Consider the following 18,071-nt stretch of genomic DNA (forward strand, 5'->3'; position numbering starts at 1 on the left):
CAGCAGATCGACACTTCCACCCAGCTTAGTGTCGTCCGCAAACTTGCTCAGGGTGCACTCGATGCCTTCATCCAGATCATTGATAAAGACATTGAACAGGGCTGGACCCAGCACTGAGCCCTGGGGAACCCCACTTTTTTGTAGAAAACCCAGGGACAGCAAAAAAAAAATTAGTTCAGCATACAATAAGAAATTATTCTAACGGATAATGATGCCTTTCCTAATGAATTAATCGTCAGTAGAGGCAGGGGGAGGGCGGCGGGAGCCGCGGGGCCAATGGGAGCGCTCGGAGCTGGAGCCAATGGAGGCGCCCGTGACTCAGGGGGGCGGGCAGGACGGCGGAGGGGGCGGATCATCGCGATCCCGGCCCCGCAGGAATGGAGAACGTTGTGATTATCGGCAGGTAAAGGGGCTGCATCCCCGGTCGGGGACGGGGACCGGGTGGTGGCAGCCCCGGCTGGGGGGGTCGCACCCTCTCTCCACCCTTGCAGGCTTGGGATGATGCGGCGGGGGGCGAGCCCGGGGGGTTCAGCGTGTGGGATCCGGGCTGGGCAGGGGGGCTGGCTGGCTGTGGGGTCCTGCTGCTGCTGCTGGAATGGTGGAATTCCTGGTGTAATGCACCTGCTTGGCGCTTTAGAGAGTGTCTTTGCTTCAGTCCGAGTGGAAGCGTGGATCTGCTGGAGGGTCGGGGGGCTCCAAAGGGATCTGAACAGTTTGGACCGCTGAGCTGAGTCCAATGGCATGAGGGTTAACAAGGCCAAATGCCGGGTCCTGCACTTGGGGCACAACAACCCTGTGCAGTGCTACAGACTAGGAGAAGTCTGTCTAGAAAGCTGCCTGGGGGAGAGGGACCTGGGGGTGTTGATTGACAGCGACTGAACATGAGCCAGCAGTGGCCCAGGTGGCCAAGAAGGCCAATGGCATCTTGGCTTGGATCAGAAACGGCGTGACCAGCAGGTCCAGGGAGGTTATCCTCCCTCTGTACTCGGCACTGGTGAGACCGCTCCTCAAATCCTGTGTTCAGTTCTGGGCCCCTCACCACCAGAAGGATGTTGAGGCTCTGGAGAGAGTCCAGAGAAGAGCAACAAAGCTGGTGAAGGGGCTGGAGAACAGGCCTTATGAGGAGCGGCTGAGAGAGCTGGGGTTGTTTAGCCTGGAGAAGAGGAGGCTGAGGGGAGACCTCATTGCTCTCTATAACTACCTGAAAGGAGGTTGTAGAGAGGAGGGTGCTGGCCTCTTCTCCCAAGTGACAGGGGACAGGACAAGAGGGAATGGCCTCAAGCTCCGCCAGGGGAGATTTAGGCTGGACATTAGGAAAAAATTTTTCACAGAAAGGGTCATTGGGCACTGGAACAGGCTGCCCAGGGAGGTGGTTGAGTCACCTTCCCTGGAGGTGTTTAAGGCACGGGTGGACGAGGTGCTAGGGGGCATGGTTCAGTGTTTGATAGGAATGGTTGGACTCGATGGTCCTGTGGGTCTTTTCCAGCCGAGTGATTCTGTGATTCTGTAATACTCCAAGTGAAATGAACCCAAAACAAATGACGACAGCCTCTCTTCTCAAAGTCAGTCGTTGCAATGTTTTGTGTGTCTAAGTACAAGAGGAGTGGAGAAATCTGAGCACAGCTTTAGGATCCTGTTTGTCAGCTACGTCAAGAATCTCTTGAGTTTCTCTTGGGTGTTCCTATGGCAAAGTATCCTTGCCACAAGATACGGCAGTTTCTGATTTGCATGGGAATGCATTGCTTCATCCTCTTCTCTAGCTAAAGCTGAAGTTCTCTAGTTAGTTCTCTAGCTAAAGCTGAAGTAATCTGTTGGGGAGAGAAGTCTGTCAGACAGTAACAGCTCCTTTCTTGCCACCGTAACCCGGTGCTGAAAGCGCAGGCTGCAACAAACTTTATCAGTGGCATCACTTGAGGTCTTGGGACACGTGTCTTGGTGCTGATGTGTGATGGTGACGAAGTTGGATCTTACTGGTGGTGCTCAGAAAGCTCTCATTCGCCATATGGGTGCGCGAAGGGTCAAGAGGCCTGGACTTGCTCTGTACGCTCTGTCGTTTAAAAGGAAAACAAATCCCTCAATTGTAAAACCCTGCATTGAAATAAAAGAAAAAAAGGGTTCCTTTGGTCAAACACTGATTTAAGGAAGCTTAATTTAAAAGTACAGTTTGAAAGAGGTGTTGTGTATATATAAAGATACTTGTAGCTCGGATGTGCTTGTTTAAGTGATCCAAATGCTTTTATTTTAGAAACGCTCGTTACCCAGGAGGCTATAGTAGCTGACAAACCTTGACCCATACCTTAGCTTTCCCATAAATTTGCTTGTTCTGTACTTTGCCTGAGAACTTCCAAGGTCTGGGTTTACTACGGTGAAGTTGTGTGTGGTTTTTGGTTTAAATGGTAAGCTTTGAGTGAGACTTAACAGTATGCTTAACACTAACTGCAAAGTTTCACTCTTGTTTTTTCTTTCTTTTATTTTGTCCCAGTTGTTTCTACCGATCCCTGCTGCTTCCTGAAACTTCCTGTTTTGTTCCTTTTCTTTTTGTATTTAAGCCAAAGGCTGAACTTGTTCCTGTTTTCTCTTCCTTTTTTTCTTATCTGCCCTATAACTTTATCTCTGACTTTTACTTTGCTTTTAATCCCCTACCGATGCCTTAACAGCCTTGCATTTTCCCGTTGCTGGAGGTTGCTGAAGTTTAATGCTAAAAATACAGAGATCTCAAAAATGACAGGAAATGCATGTAATTCTCAGACCCCCCATTGTAACAGTCATGGGTTTGGAGTTATGCTCTTGCATTTGAGATGATTTTTTTTTTATTTGATCTCTGGTTGTTTAAACTTACTACGCCGTTCCTCAGTGCTTGTGTTTGAAAAGGCTGATGCCTGCTATAAATCTAATTGAGTCAAAATCTGCATTGCTTTAAGAGAAGTGATAAATTTTTTAGTTACTGCAAGTTTCTTCTATGTATTTCTCGGTAATGTGACCACCAAAATGTGTGAGTGTTCCTGCATGCTTTCAGCATGGTAGGGTGCTTCATCTAAAAATAAGGGTAGTGCTAGAGGTTGTTAGGTGGAAAAGTAGTATCAAACTCATAGTTTTTTCCTTGGCTTTGTTTTTTTTTTACTTTTCTTTTTCACATGCTTATGATACTTCCTGGATTATAGCAGACTCATGACTTTGGGCCTTAGGTTTTCTAATCATCTCTGAATCAGGATCCTGAACTCTTGGACTAAAGGGCGGGTGTCTGTTTTCAGACTATAAACTGAGCAGAGGAGCGGTAGAATTAAAAACAACCCAAAACCTATTTCATGTAATTCCAAGTACCAGCTCCAGGTAAAGAATGCAGCTGAGAAAACTCTGGATAGTTGAGTCCAGTGTCCCAAAGTAGTGATTCCTATTGTTTTGAATTCTGCTGTCCTTTTTCTGTCTTTTTCTTCCTCATTATCTTTCCTCCAGCTCCTGGAGAAGCTGCTGCACAGCTAGCTTCTTTAGTAGAGAGAGATTTGTTTTCTATCAATGTGTAACCAGTCCTTTCATCAAACACTGAGGAGTCCAGGCTCTGTTTTCCTTCTTACAATGCTTGTCAGACCCTATTCCCCAAATAAATGCTTCTTTATTAATTGGCTGATATTTATTTTCTTTTCAGTGGACTCATTGGTCGCAGCTGGGCCATGGTATTTGCTGCTGGAGGCTTCAAAGTGAAACTTTATGATATTGCACAACAACAGCTAACAAGTGCACTGGAAAACATTCGGTAGGTCACTTGAAATGACTGGAATTGTAATGAAACTGGGATTTCTGTTATGAATCAACAGCCATATCTTAGTATTTAAGGGAATATAGATTTTAAGCTTGGAAGAAGGCTTTAACTTAGAAGTACAGGTCCTGTTAAGATCACAAGAAGTGTGTTCCCAAATCTCTCAATGACACTTATGAAGAGCGCTTTAATTCTTAAGAAATTATTTAAGAGCTTAAGTTTAGCTTCAGTGCCTAGAATTTTCTTATGTATTCAGTAACTCTTAACTAGATTTCTTCGAAGTATTTTTCTAACGTTCCCTTAAACCTATGTAAATGATTTTGTGGCCTTCTCGTCAAAGGACTTGTGTTCTGCAGGTTTACTGCTTGCTGCGTGAAGACCTGTTCTCTTTTGTTTGTTCTGAATCTGGCTCCTTAATTGTTTTGTTCAGTTCTTAGTTCTTGTGTTAAAGGTTCTGATTGGTCCTGTTCACCCTCTTCTTGCTGGTCTTGGAAAGAGTTTTGTATGCCTCTAGGGGAGAAAGTGCCTTTATAAAGCGTTTCTGTGTGCAGCCTTCTGTTACTGTATCAGCATTTAATGTTGCTTCATGATCAACATCCACCTAAATGCATCAGCCCTTCCTTCATGATGCATTGGAATGAAATACGTCAGCTGGTGTGCAGATTTAAGCTACACCTAAAAAAGTGACATGATGTGTTGCATCCTGCTTGCTTTCTGTAACAAGGAAAGGCTCCCTTACAGCAAGGAGGAGTGACTTCAGGAGCCTCTTGTAGGTCAGTTTAGTTGTTGGATTTTAGAAGTTGAACAGTATGTAATATCTGGTGAGATTTGCTAAAAAAAGGCTTGATAACAGAAGAAGGGTGAAATCTAATTCCTATTCTCCCTCTCTCCCTCCCTCTCGTCCTTCCTTCCACCCTTCCTTTCCCCAAACCTCTCCTTCCATGGAGATGGTAGTCAGGCCTGTTTCTTTTTTGGAATTGCTGTCATAGTGTAGCCATCATGAAATTCTGGATTATTGTGGAGGGGGCAGTTTTGCAGCTTATATTACCAAAGACAGCACTCACCCCTGAATTTTTTCTTTTCATTTTTCTAATAGCAGAATGAGGACTTAGCCTTCCAAGGTTTTCAGCTTGGAAAAGTGAAGCATAAAATGTCACGTGTAATAAGACAGAGTGCTATTTAGTTGTGTCTGTACTGTCCTGTGTCTGCATTTGCTGCCCCACAGGAATTCAAGGCAAGTTTTGCCTTTTACATAAGGTGTTCTTAACTTATAATTAACTTCTGTAACTTAGCTGTTCTGAACATCCTAGTTGAAAAAACGTAGTTTCAGGACAACTGTATTTTTGTGATAAGAATACAAGCTGTGCAGTTTCTTCAACCAGTATTTAATGGCTGTGTCTATCAAAATACTGTCAAACATGGATTTGTTTGCACCAACTTCATGACACACAACCTGCTGTAAATCCCTTTAAGTTACTGATTTAATACTTGTGTGAGGGTTGGAGCTTGGGTAAGTACGGAGGGCTCTCAGACAGCAACTGAAAAAGCCAGCTGGTGGCTACTTCTATGGGCTTGCTGGGATTTGCTTTCCTCTTCCTCTCCAAATAGCTGGTACTTTCAGGGAAGCTTTTAGGGTTTTCTGTTTTAGTACTGAAAAGTGTTTGTCCCAGTGTAGTGTGTGAAGAAGGACTTGGGGGTCCTGATTGATGGAAAGCTCAACATAGAATCATAGAATCATAAAATAACCAGGTTGGAAGAGACCCACCGGATCATCGAGTCCAACCATTCCTATCAAACACTAAACCATGCCCCTCAGCACCACGTCCACCCGTGCCTTAAACACCTCCAGGGAAGGTGAATCAACCACCTCCTTGGGTAGCCTCTGCCAGTGCCCAATGACCCTTTCTGTGAAAAACTTTTTCCTAATGTCCAGCCTAAATCTCCCCTCGCGGAGCTTGAGGCCATTCCCTCTCGTCCTGTCCCCTGTCACTTGGGAGAAGGGGCCAGCACCCTCCTCTCTACAACCTCCTTTCAGGTAGTTATAGAGAGCAATGAGGTCTCCCCTCAGCCTCCTTTTCTCCAGGCTAAACAACCCCAGCTCTCTCAGCCGCTCCTCATAAGGCCTGTTCTCCAGCCCCTTCACCAGCTTTGTTGCTCTTCTCTGGACTCACCCCAGAGCCTCAACATCCTTCTTGTGGTGAGGGGCCCAGAACTGAACACAGGATTCGAGAAGCGGTCTCACCAGTGCCGAGTACAGAGGGAGAATAACCTCCCTGCACCTGCTGGTCACGCCGTTTCTGATCCAAGCCAAGATGCCATTGGCCTTCTTGGCCACCTGGGCACACTGCTGGCTCATGTTCAGTCGCTGTCAACCAACACCCCCAGGTCCCTCTCCTCCAGGCAGCTTTCTAGCCAGACTTCTCCTAGTCTGTAGCACTGCACAGGGTTATTGTGCCCCAACTGCAGGACCCGGCGCTTGGCCTTGTTAAACCTCACGCCATTGGACTCAGCCCAGTGGTCCAGCCTGTTCAGATCCCTTTGCAGAGCCTCCCGACCCTCCAGCAGATCAACACTTCCACCCAGCTTAGTGTTGTCTGCAAACTTGCTAACATGAGCCAGCAGTGTGCACTTATAGCCCAGAAAGCCAACCATATCCTGGTCTCCAACAAAAAAAGCATGGCCAGCAGGTAAAGGGAGGTGATTCTCCTTCTCTGCTCTGCTCTAGTGAGACCCCACATGGAGCAGTGTGTCCAGTTCTGGAATCCTAATCGTAAGAATGATTTGGAATGGTTGGAATGGATCCAGAGAAGGCCACGAAGATGGACAGAGGTCTGAAGCCCCTCCCATACGAGGACAGGTTGAGAGAGCTGGGGTTGCTCAGCCTGCAGAAGAGAAAGCTCCAAGGAGATCTTACGGCGACCTTCTAGTACCGGAAGGGGCTACAAGAAAGCTGGGGAGGGACTTTTTACAAGGGTATATCTTGATAGGATGAGGGGGAGGTTGGGAGGGGGAAGATTTGGATTAGATATTAGGAAGAAATTCTTCATATTGAGGGTAGTGAGGCACTGGCACAGGTTGCCCAGAGAAGCTGTGGCTGCCCCATCCCTGGAGGTGTTCAAGGCCAGGTTGGATGGGGCCTTGGGCAGCCTGGTCTGGTGGGAGGTGTCCCTGCCCATGTCAGGGGGGTTGGAACTGGATGATCTTTAGGGTCCTTTCCAACCCAAACCATTCTATGATTCTGTAATTTGCAGTCTGTGATCTTTTAGTGTATGGAGGTACTCTACAGATTAAGGAAAAACTGGAGTGTCCTGAGGTCTGTTTGTAGTTTCCCTTTTCTAAAAAATAGAAAAGTGCAATTTAAGTAGTAAACAGCATTCACTTTACTTACTTCTTAAAGGAGATGATACTCCTTTGCCAGATACTTAATAATTATCTGTTTTATGTGGGTGACTTTTAGTACGTAAACTTGTTAAAAGGGCATCTTGGAGTTGATTAACTAATTAATTCAATTCTTGCACAACAGTAGGTGAGCAACAGAGGTGTGTAGTCCTGCAAGAGGACTGGTATGAGTCTGGAATGATCACGAGAGACCTATATGTCTCTGTACGGGAAATCTGAAATGTACTCTGTACAATTATTCAAAACGCTTGGTTATGGGTGAAAAATAAGATTCAGTTGTGGAATTTGAATCCACTGAAACGAGTGGAAATACCTGTCATGTTGCCACAGGATCAGTAGACCAGACACAGACAGAATGTGTTCAGAATGTGTTTCACAGAAAGGGTCATTGGACACTGGAACAGGCTGCCCAGGGAGATGGTGGAGTCACCTTCCCTGGAGGTGTTTAAGGCACGGGTGGACGAGGTGCTAAGGGACACGGTTTAGTGTTTGATAGGAATGGTTGGACTCAATGATCCGGTTGGTCTCTTCCAACCTGGTTATTCTATGATTCTATGATTCTGTGGTGCGCTGGGTTTACTGCCTATCTGCCTGTTGCTGGGTAGTTGGCAGCCAGTGCCCCGACACACAGAATGACCGCGCTTTGGGTTGAACTGGGTGTACCAGTGGCATTATTAACCAGTGCCTGCTCTAATGGAACAACCTTTTCTTCTGCTGAAGAAACTACTGAACAGCTTTTTGCCACACTTGACCTACTGAATACACACTATAGTAACCCGCCTTGGAAGATGTAACTTTTCATGTCCTGCATACTTTCTTCTGAGTCAGTGTAATTCTGGTTTGAATAAGATTGAATAACTTTAAAATAATGAGAACATGTACCACTCTATTGCTAAAAGTAATTAATTCTAAAAAGTATGCTGCAGAAATGCTGTAGCATGTGTTCTGTTCTTCCAGAATGGAATTCTGTAGAGCTCTGCCTTCTGAAAACTGATATACGATGCTAATGTATTATGTCCAATTCTGGAATCTTCAACATAAGAAGAATATGGAACTGTTGGAACAGGTCCAGAGGAAGATGATCAGGGGGTTGGAGCACCTCCCATATGAGGACAGGCTGAGGGAGTTGGGCTTGTTCAGCATGGAGTTAAGAATGCTCCGAGGACACCTTAGAGCAACCTTCCAGTGCTCGAAAGGAGCTACAAGAAAGCTGGGGAGGGACTTTTAACAAGGCTTGTAGTGATGGGATGAGGGGGAATGGCTATAAATTGGAGAAAGGAAGATTTAGAGTAGATGTAAGGAAGAACTTCGTCACGATGGTGCTGGTGAGGCACTGGCATATAGGTTGCCCAGGGAAGCTGTGGTTGCCCATCCCTGGAGAGGTTCAAGACCAGGTTGGATGGGGCCTTGAGCAGCCTGGTCTGATGGGAGGTGTCCCTGCCCATGGCAGGGGGTAGGAATTAGATAATCTTTAAGGTCACTTCCAACTCAAACCATTCTATGAGTGTTGTGTGATGCTGCATTTAAACTCAAAGGTGAGGCTGTTTAGTGAGGATTACTCATATGTCAGCTTTATCTGACTGTAGTTTGCTCTTCTGCATGGTTCAGAGATGTTAGACCTTTAAAGACTTTGAAACAAGGGGTCTTGTATTCAGAATATTGCATTTCCTTGGTTCGTTATGTATTAATTTAACCATAGTTTGTATTGGTGTTTATACAAAGTACAGTATTGCATTAACCAACCTTAACTTTTTTTTGTGCTATAAGAGCACAATTACTGTAAGAAATAAGATGCTGGGGCTAGAGAAAAGTAGCATTTCCCCTCCACACACACACTGCTGACCATGTGGAGGAAAGTACTTTAAGAGCTGTGTACTGTTGTGAATGGGGATCTGGAACTCGTAATTAAGTGCCTGATATGTGGCAAGTTGCAAGGCAAATTAAGTAAACCATATCTACTCCAAGGACTTCATTATAGCTAAAGATTTGAAAGGCTCAAGCTCATCATCTTTCTCATACTGGGAGACTGGTCTCTAGAAGAGATGTTTGGATGTATGTGACTTCTTGCTGTCTGGTGCCCTCTTATGCTGTGTTTGTATAAAAGGGGAGCAGATTACTGAAATGGTTTTGTAGCATGAGGAGTACACTGATACAGGCTTCATGATCTTTTTATAGCTCATGGCATGTTCCATGGCTGTGTGGTTTGATACTTCTCCCAAGCTGACTGCCTCTTCCACTTTCTGGTCTGTATTGCTGTATTGTATTGACGCTGTATTTATATCAAAGGCAAAATGCAGCTTGGATTGGGTCTTACTCAATAGTTTTATGTATCCCCTTTGAGGGGACACCTTGTAGCTAGACAGTTCTTAACAAAGTATTTTTTAATCTTGAGTGCCTGACACTGGCACATCAAGTTTGTTCTAAAACCTGTATTTGATTCTACTTTTCCATTGTATGCTCCCTACAAAGTGCAATTAAGTAGCTAGAGGAAACTGTTTCACGTGCAGAACTAACTAGAGGATGTGTTAGTAGGCTTTGGAAGGGAATAGATTCTGCCTTTCCAGAGGTTCTACCTGTAGCTGAAAACACCTAAATAACTTCAAAGGGAAATGTTATCTTCTCACTTCACTCCTGTTTGGCAGCCAGTCTCTGTGACTGCTGGAATATATGATTTAAATAAGACTGATTTTTTTAATTACAGAGGCTGTGTTTTGAGAATGGTTATGGTGTTGAAATTTACTTGGCATGCAGAAGTAGAAGGTTGTCAAAAAGCTGGTAAAATCTCCATCCCTGAAGGGTTTCAAGGCTTGGCTACACCAAATGAAGGCTAACTTTGTCTCTTGTTAGCAATAGCTCTGCTGCAGATGGAAGCTTGACTGGAGACTTTCTAGGGCCCTGTTAGTTGCCTACTTGATCTGTTGTCTCAGGGTAGGCATATGGGAGTGGTGATGGGTTTTTTTGCTGTGCCAGCTACTCTTTCATGTATCAGACAGCACTAGATAGCAGTCTGGTGTCATGACCGGTTAATGGTCCTAGTCTTTGAGCAATGATGGTTGGCTGAACTTATGAATGATAATATTGGTGTTGTCTTCTTTATCTCTCCCTTCTCCTGGCTGCTTTTCAGCAGTAAGTTTGTGATTAAGTGGTCTTTAATCTTGTTGCAGTGCTGTGTGCAAATAGCATGACTGCCCTATAGAAGCCGTGGATGAAGGGGAGGCAGAGGGGGTGTGAAGGAGGCAGGTTAAGAATTAGCATCACTTGCAAGTTCCTTCTGTAAATAAATACTTTTAGAATAAGGTTTGTAACTATGAGCATCCCAGGCAGTTTATGTGATCAGGAACGGTGCTATAGATTGGATACCTTATCTTGAAGCAAATATTGGCTCAATTCACAGAGCAGTGTTAACTTGGGCAGTTGGGTACAACGGTAAAACAGGAGGTAGGCAAAGTGTGGACTGTAAAAGGAAGTAATATTTTCTTATGGATGTCAAGTCTTCATTCTTCAAAGACCGTACAAGTGTTAGTCAAAGTCTTCAAACTATGCACACACTGCAGATGCAAAGTGAAGTCCTGTGTGTGTCCTGTGGATGCGGCTGCGATGATCTTGGTCTGTGATCATCCCCAGGGACGATCACCCTGAAGTCTTTGAATAAGAAGTCATCCAGCAGAGGTCAGTGGTGCACTGCTGTATGTACAAACTGGTCTGGTTTGTGCTTTACTTTATTATAAATTCTGGGGGAAGCTCCCTTCATTTGCTTCAAAAAACATGGGCAATTTAATACCCCAGGGGAATATAGAGGGTTTAGCATTTGGAAAACATAAACTTAATTTATGGAGCAAAATAGCCAGAATGTCTTAGTGAAGGGGGTAAGTGTCTTGGTGAAACGGAGACAAAAAAAAAAAATTATGGGAGGGAAGGCCAAAATTCTAGTAATGTGCAAATTGTATTTCCTATTCCAAGCTTTAAATAATTGCACTAACAAATAAATGGCTGTCATGAAGATTGGTGATGTTAACAGGAAGGCTTCAAGTTGTGCCAAGAGAGGTTTAGATTGGCTGTCAGGAAAATCCTCTTCACCGATAGGGTTGTCAAACATTTAAACGCTGCCCAGGGAGGTGGTTGAGTCGCCATCCCTGGAGGTATTTAAAAGATGTGTTGATGTGACACTGAGGGACATGGTTTAGTGGTCGACTTGGCAGTGTTAGGTTGCGCTCTGTAATCTTAATGGTCTTTTCCAAGCTAGATGGTTCTGTGATCGGTTCCTTACCATCTCACCTCACAAGGTGTGAAGGAGTAAGAAGTTTGGAGACTCTAGTTTAGATGTACCTATTTGTTTACACATAAAGAACTGGCAGCTTTCGTGGTGGAAGTCATAAGTCTTGAATGGAACTCCCACCTGGCAAGCTGTGGAGTGTCCCAGCAGCTTGGAAAATGGAGCCAAAGCTTCCTGTCTCCTATTCTTTAGCATGCAGATTGCTCAAAGTCAGAAGTCTGTGCTTTTCAGTCATCTGTTTGTTTCCACTGTTGCAAAAAGGGAAACTCATCCAGAAACTTGATGGATTTCCTGCGTGTTTCTATGATGCTGCCTGGGGGAGGGGGGGAAGTGTTTGAGCACTTTTTTCTTGCTTTTTTTTTCTCCTCCTCCCAACCCCTTCCTACTTTCTTGAAATGCTTTGAAACAAAACTTGCCAGAAAAGAATTTCTGGTCAGTTTAGCTTTGGGTAGGACAAATCTAGGTCTTTTGAGCCTAAATACATATTTGAGAAAAGAGACAGAAAGCTATTAATGGAACTCTTTTCATCAGTTTTGGACTGCATAAAGTGGTAGGAATACTAATTTTGGTGCCAAGTCTAAGGGACTTCAGGGAAGTAAACAGGACAGACCTGAGCAGTGTCTAAAAAGCGTATGACTCTTGGCTTCGTTTTCTAGCTAAGAATGAATTGAACCTTTTCAAAGGTCTTGTCCAGCGTAAACAGAATGCAGTGCCTTGCTGTTTGCCCAGGCATGCTCTTCCTAAGTGTCAAAAATCATTGTCCGTGATCAGCTCTGACAAAAAAAAGACGAAGTGTTAGAACTTGCAGCACAGAAATTATTATCTGGAGTTAATTGTTGAAGCAGCTCATTGAAGAGGAAAAAGTTAATGCTTGTAGGAATTAGCACAGTGTGTGCACATACATGTGCTTTTTTGTTGTTGTTGAGATTTATTCTTCCCAGTTTGAAATATGGGTGTATATTCCGGTTTAGAAGGTGTACTGTCATCTTTACCAGCTTCAGACAGAAAAACATAGAATCATAGAGTAGTTTGGGTTGGAAGGGCCCTTAAAGATCATCCAGTTCCAGCCCCCCTGCCATGGGCAGGGACACCTCCCACCAGACCAGGCTGCCCAAGGCCCCATCCAACCTGGCCTTGAACACCTCCAGGGATGGGGCAGCCACAGCTTCTCTGGGCAACCTGTGCCAGTGCCTCACCACCCTCATAGTGAAGAAATTCCTCCTTATGTCTAGTCTAAATCTGCCCCTCTCCAGTTTACACCCATTTCCCCAGTCCTATCACTACAAACTTTTGTAAACAGTCCCTCCCCAGCTTTCTTGTAGCCCCTTCAGGTACTGGAAGGTTGCCGTAAGGTCTTCACGGAGCCTTCTCTTCTCCAGGGTGAACAAGCCCAACTCTCTCAGCCTGTCCTGAGCCTGGGAAGTGCTCCAGGGAGCATCCCACCAAGTTTCTGTGATGGCAACTAGATCATAGCTTTCTAGAGCCTCTGATGTCACTTACTATCAAGTTATTGGAAATCCTTTGATTTATTGTGCAAAGTCCATGGTCATCTGATGGTATTTGTTTTCTCTGACTTGTGCTAAACCAGGAGCAGAACTGTTCCGTGCATTGTTTTGGCTACTGCTAAGTGGCTACTGAGTGCTCCTTAGCTTGATTTTCAGTGGGGTTGCTCCCAGGATAAGGTATTGGTACTCTGGCATGGATGAATTAGGAAGCAGTTTTGTTGGCTGGGAAACAAATATTTTCTTTTCCTCTACTTTGAGTAGAAGATGGGTCATCAAAGTAACTTGCAGAGCAGCAGATATTTATGATCTCTTAATAAAGCTGTGATAAAAGTGGTAGAGCCTATGTTTACTGTATTTTTTTTGGACAAAACACAACCACATGAATGCTGAAGTAAAATTCTGCTTGTTTGGAAGTTAGTGGTAGGTTTAGTGAGGCAGTTCAAGCTAGAGATCTGAGGACCCAGTGAACCTCTGAGGTCTGACTTGCTTCTGTAGAGTTCAGTAGGAACTTAATTGTCTTCTAAATAAATCCCTACAAACTTTCATTTTTAGCTTCAGAATACTGTACTCTAAATGTTCTGAGCTATTTTCTTTGGGGTGAAATAGGTACTTACATCATGAGGTAAGATGGATTGCATACTTGGATGCCTTTAAAAGGTCAGACAAATTCACCTGGAACACTTAGTTCTCCCTTCTCTAAAAGAGAGCTGAAGATGATTGTCTCAGATGTGCACGTAGACAGAAAAGGTGAGATGAATCCCACTCATTTAGGAAATCTGAAGGAGGAAGGAAATATTTTTATTTGATTTATGGACTCAATACTTGTTGACAGGAATGAGCTCTAAATAAAAGGAGGATGATTTGACAAAGTGAGAGTGCATTATCAGACCTTGCTCAGCAGATGGCCTGGAAAGAATGGAGAGAGGTAAAAGATAGAGGCAATCATCTACCTCCCTCTTCCTTTGCAATTAATTTAAAATGCTGCTTGAAAAATTTAGTTGGTGCCTCCTTCCACTTCATGAAGTAACTGAGAACTGCAGTCCAATTGCTCTCTGTCTGGTTTGTTCAGGGCTGCTGATGTAAAGCTGGCTGCAGAGGTGTCACTGGGAGGAGGTGAGGAAATGCTGCTGCAGGACACGCAGTCTGGGGTTGACATCCCAGTCTGGTGGCTTCTAAACTGCCCTTCATAAGGACTAAGGATGGTGTCTGCCTCTGGCTGCTGTAGATTGTGACAAACATATGGGGTCCCATCTCCTCCGAGATCTCCAAACACAAAAATAAATCCAGAGTTCCTGTCTGGATACATGGGGGTTCCTGGGCAGATGTACTGAGGTGTAGCTGGGAGTGGAGGTTGTCTGGGCTTGTATAAATAAATTCTGCCCCTTTAACATGTACTGTACCATAAAGCCCCCAGCGAAGGCTGTCACATGTGCCCCAGGGCCACAGTCACTCAGGAAACACACAATGGATCGCTGATTATTTCTATATGCAGTTACATGATTTGTGCAGTACAAAAATGCTAACTTTTTCCAGGTTTTACAGCTTCTCTGTTTGTTGCAACTTTTTTACCCTCCAACTGGGTGGCAAGTGCAATTTATTTATCATGTAAAAGGGCATCCAAAAAGAAGCCAGGGCTTCTGAACTCAGTTGGTCAGGAGAAGAAAGGATTATTTAGGCTTTTTTTTCTGCTGCTAATCATTAGCTCAATTTCCTTCTGTCTTTAGGATAAGTGATTTTTGCTGAATAATAACCAAAGGCTTAGAGGAATTCTGGCTTGAGGTAGCTGACAGATTTAACAGTCATAATGACAACAGCAAAGAACTTTAGGTTGATTGTGATCAAATAATTTAATCCCACTTAATTTTGGTGGAAATTTCACCTCTAAGTGTCTTTTAACAGTTTTAAAAGTGGCTTGCCTGCTCTGAACTTTCAAGGGTTTCAAACTGTAGAGGCTTTTTCTGAGAAGGTGGCATGTCCAGCCTTAGCAATGGTGTGCACCATTTCGAGCTTTGGCAACTTGATTTAGTAACTATGTGAATTTTCTCACACTTGCTTTGTAATAATTACCAATATGGGGTATGGGGTTTTTTTTAGGAAGGACTTCTGGCTGTATGGAATGTACTTGTTTATTTTTATGCAGTTAAATGGTGTTCCGGCAGGGAAACTTCATAACAAAGGAGCTGGTTTTTATAAAACTAGATGAAGCATATTATAAAAGGACTTCTCTTTCTATTAAATGAGTAGAAAAGCTCTTGCTGATCCTGCACCAGTGAAAACAGGTTTGACATGGTGACAAACTTTCATCTAGGAGTAGGTCTTAGAGCTGTCCATACTTGAAGAGAAGTGTTATAATATGAAGGGAGCAAAGAGAAATGACTAAAACTAACGTTTGTATTTTTTAAGTGTAAGTATGTGCATTGGCATGGCAAATAGCATAGTACCACTGGGTTGTTGAGAGTCTTTTAAAAAAGAAAATACCGGTGGCTTAACAATGATAAAATACTTAATTTCATATGTTGTTTCTGTCAGCAAACAAATGCAAGAGCTGGAGGAGTCGGGATTCCTGAAAGGATCTTTGAGTGTGGAGCAGCAGCTGGCTCTCATTAGCACCTGTACAGACCTGAAGGCAGCTGTAGAGGGTGCTACTTTCATTCAGGTAAGCAAAGATTTGACACCTCCTAGCTAACAGTTGAGAAGGTGATCAAGAGCTGTGTTGTGCAGTCGGTGGGCAGTGGAGAATTCAACATCCTATCACTTAAGGATGATTGTGCTTGCTGAAATTAAAGTTCTTTTTAGCTTCGTATCTTGACATGGGAGATGATGCTTCTCTGCAGGGTTTCCCTACTCAAGAGTCCTTGGAAGATTCTTTTTGGTTATGTTGGAAGTGGCTGGCGGCTGGTTAAGCCAAGAGAGAATTGCTGCGCGCTGTGTGTAACAAAGACTGTACCTTCTAGAAAGGTGAATGTAGGGGGATGGAAGATTCCCAGGGGAGAGATGATGTCTTAAGGAGTGCCATGCATTCCAGTGCTGGGACTAAAACATGTTTCTTCCACTCCAGGTACATTGGGAAGGCAGGGAGTATTACTATGCCTAGGGTTGATTTCTGTCCTGGATTTGTGGGATACTGTAGCCAAAAGCAACTATCCAACACAGTGTGGGAATATTAAAAACAGGGTGGATATATAGGGATGGAATCTGTGCTGCTAGGTAAAATTGGGATGGAGAACAAGCTGTGTTTCTGAACTTTGTAGTCCGTGGTTGCTTAACTGTATCAGTATGCTAACTGGCATGGGCATAGTTCAGGGAACAGGTGAATTGGAGACCACTTCTGGGATAAAGTATGAATGAGTTTGTGTTGGATCTGGCATCTTCTACCCTACAGGGCCCCCCAGTATTATTCTAGTGTTGTTCCATCAGCTGTCCCTGTGTGTTTCTGTGCTGCACCACGAGTTTATAATTTATACTGTTTTAGATTGTAAATCCCATAGTCTGCTTGGCTGTAACATGTTCCTAATAATAAATTGAATTAAAAGGGAACAGATTTCTGGACCTTTTCTTCCTCCCAAATGCAGAGGTGGAGGGAGAGAGAATGGGAGGCAGAGCAAAGCCTCAAACAGGACTCAAGGTGTGAATTCACTTCAGATTTTTTACAGTGGTGTTCTATTTTGGGTTCACTTCATTTTCTCCAAATCATGAAACCATATACTGTTACTCCATTATCTTGCTCTTTGATCAATAAAGAGCTCAGAGCTTGTCAGTTCATATTTTCATATATGTATCACCTACTGAGGCTGAGTTTAGTCTGCTAATTTGTTGTCTAGTCATTCCACAAATGTTTGTGGCTGTGATGATCATGACAGATGAGCTAACTTTGAGGTCATTTATGAAGGGGTATAACAAAGGGCACAGATATCTGTGAAACAGCACAGGCCAGCATCTTCCACTGAGTAAGAACTGACTGTTGTTCTTACTGTCTGCTTACTATCTCCTTGACTAGTTACTGTCCATGGAAGGACGTTTTATCTCACGTTTGACCAGTTAACTTCCTTGAAAGCTTTTATTGCTTTTGGATGCAAGACTTCTGGGCATTCACATAGACTGCATCAGCTACATGACTCCTGTGCTTGCTGCTTCCTTTGGAGAATTCTACTAAGTCTATGGAACAGGGCTTATGTTTGGAAAAGTTGCTTTGATTCTTCCAAATCAATGTAATATTCTCTTAACTTGCTTGAAAGAAACATAAAGCTCATAGGCTCATTGTTGAGTTCTTTCCTGAAGTTCCCTTAAAAGTTGCATCATGCTTGCCACTTTTCTAGTCTTCAGTACCAAAATAATGTACATTCAGTTTTCTTTCAAGTGAACAGTTGTATAGTGCTGTTATTATGTTGGGTTTTTAAACCATATCAAAATGTGATGTAGTATCTTGGTTCTGGTTCCCCTCTCTGTTCTGTGACTTGAGATAGACCCTGGGAATCCCCAAGTCTAAGACTTCAGTTTTCTGCGAAGATTACAAGAGAAACAGGACAATTGCAAAGACATCAATGTTCTGTGTGTGTTTTCCAGATGATCATTCTTCTGTAATTTTGTACTTTCTATGCATTCTACATGAATTTTGAAGAAAGAAGGATTTCCTCTTGCAAATTGTGGGTGGGGAGGGGCGGAATATATGCTGGTGTCTGTTTTTTGTCTTACTGTGATAAATTAACAGTTCTACATGGCCATGTTCATTTGTGTACTGCTTCAGCTTTGTGAAGGCTGCCTTCTTGTTTCTAGTAGACTCCTAGTTCTGCCTGTTTTCTTTTGTTCTTTCAAGTGTTTCTTAACAAATAGACATACCAGGCAGTGTCTTTACTTTCTGTGTGCTATATGTAAGGATCTGATCCTTCTTACTGCCATCTCCTTGGTATCCTAACTTTTATTTTAGTGTCTTCTTTTGAAGCTAAGCACAGCTGTGATGAAGTTCTTGGCTCTTGTTCCTCCTTCAGAGATATTGAATCTCAGTATGCTACTGTTCCCCAGAGAGTCTCTTTACCAGTAAGATTTTTTTTGAACAAAGACTTGCATGCTACTTCAGCTTAAATCAGGGGCGGCATCATCCGTCCCTCCCATCATCAGCTGATCTATGAAACAGGCATCAGGC

At 43.7% G+C, this 18,071-nt stretch overlaps 1 protein-coding gene across 1 annotated transcript in view; it reads left to right on the forward strand.

Annotated features, from left to right (window-relative positions):
• Positions 1-303: 303 nt before the first annotated feature.
• Positions 304-18,071, forward strand: part of CRYL1 (crystallin lambda 1) — a 69,102-nt gene continuing 51,334 nt past the window's right edge. The window contains exons 1-3 of the mRNA XM_069883543.1: positions 304-403; positions 3,644-3,751; positions 15,461-15,587. Of these exons, the coding sequence (XP_069739644.1) occupies positions 378-403; positions 3,644-3,751; positions 15,461-15,587 (261 nt within the window). The 5' untranslated portion in view covers positions 304-377. The remainder of the gene's footprint in view (positions 404-3,643; positions 3,752-15,460; positions 15,588-18,071) is intronic.

This window comes from Phaenicophaeus curvirostris, chromosome 1, assembly GCF_032191515.1.
Source record: "Phaenicophaeus curvirostris isolate KB17595 chromosome 1, BPBGC_Pcur_1.0, whole genome shotgun sequence".
NCBI lineage: Eukaryota > Metazoa > Chordata > Aves > Cuculiformes > Cuculidae > Phaenicophaeus > Phaenicophaeus curvirostris.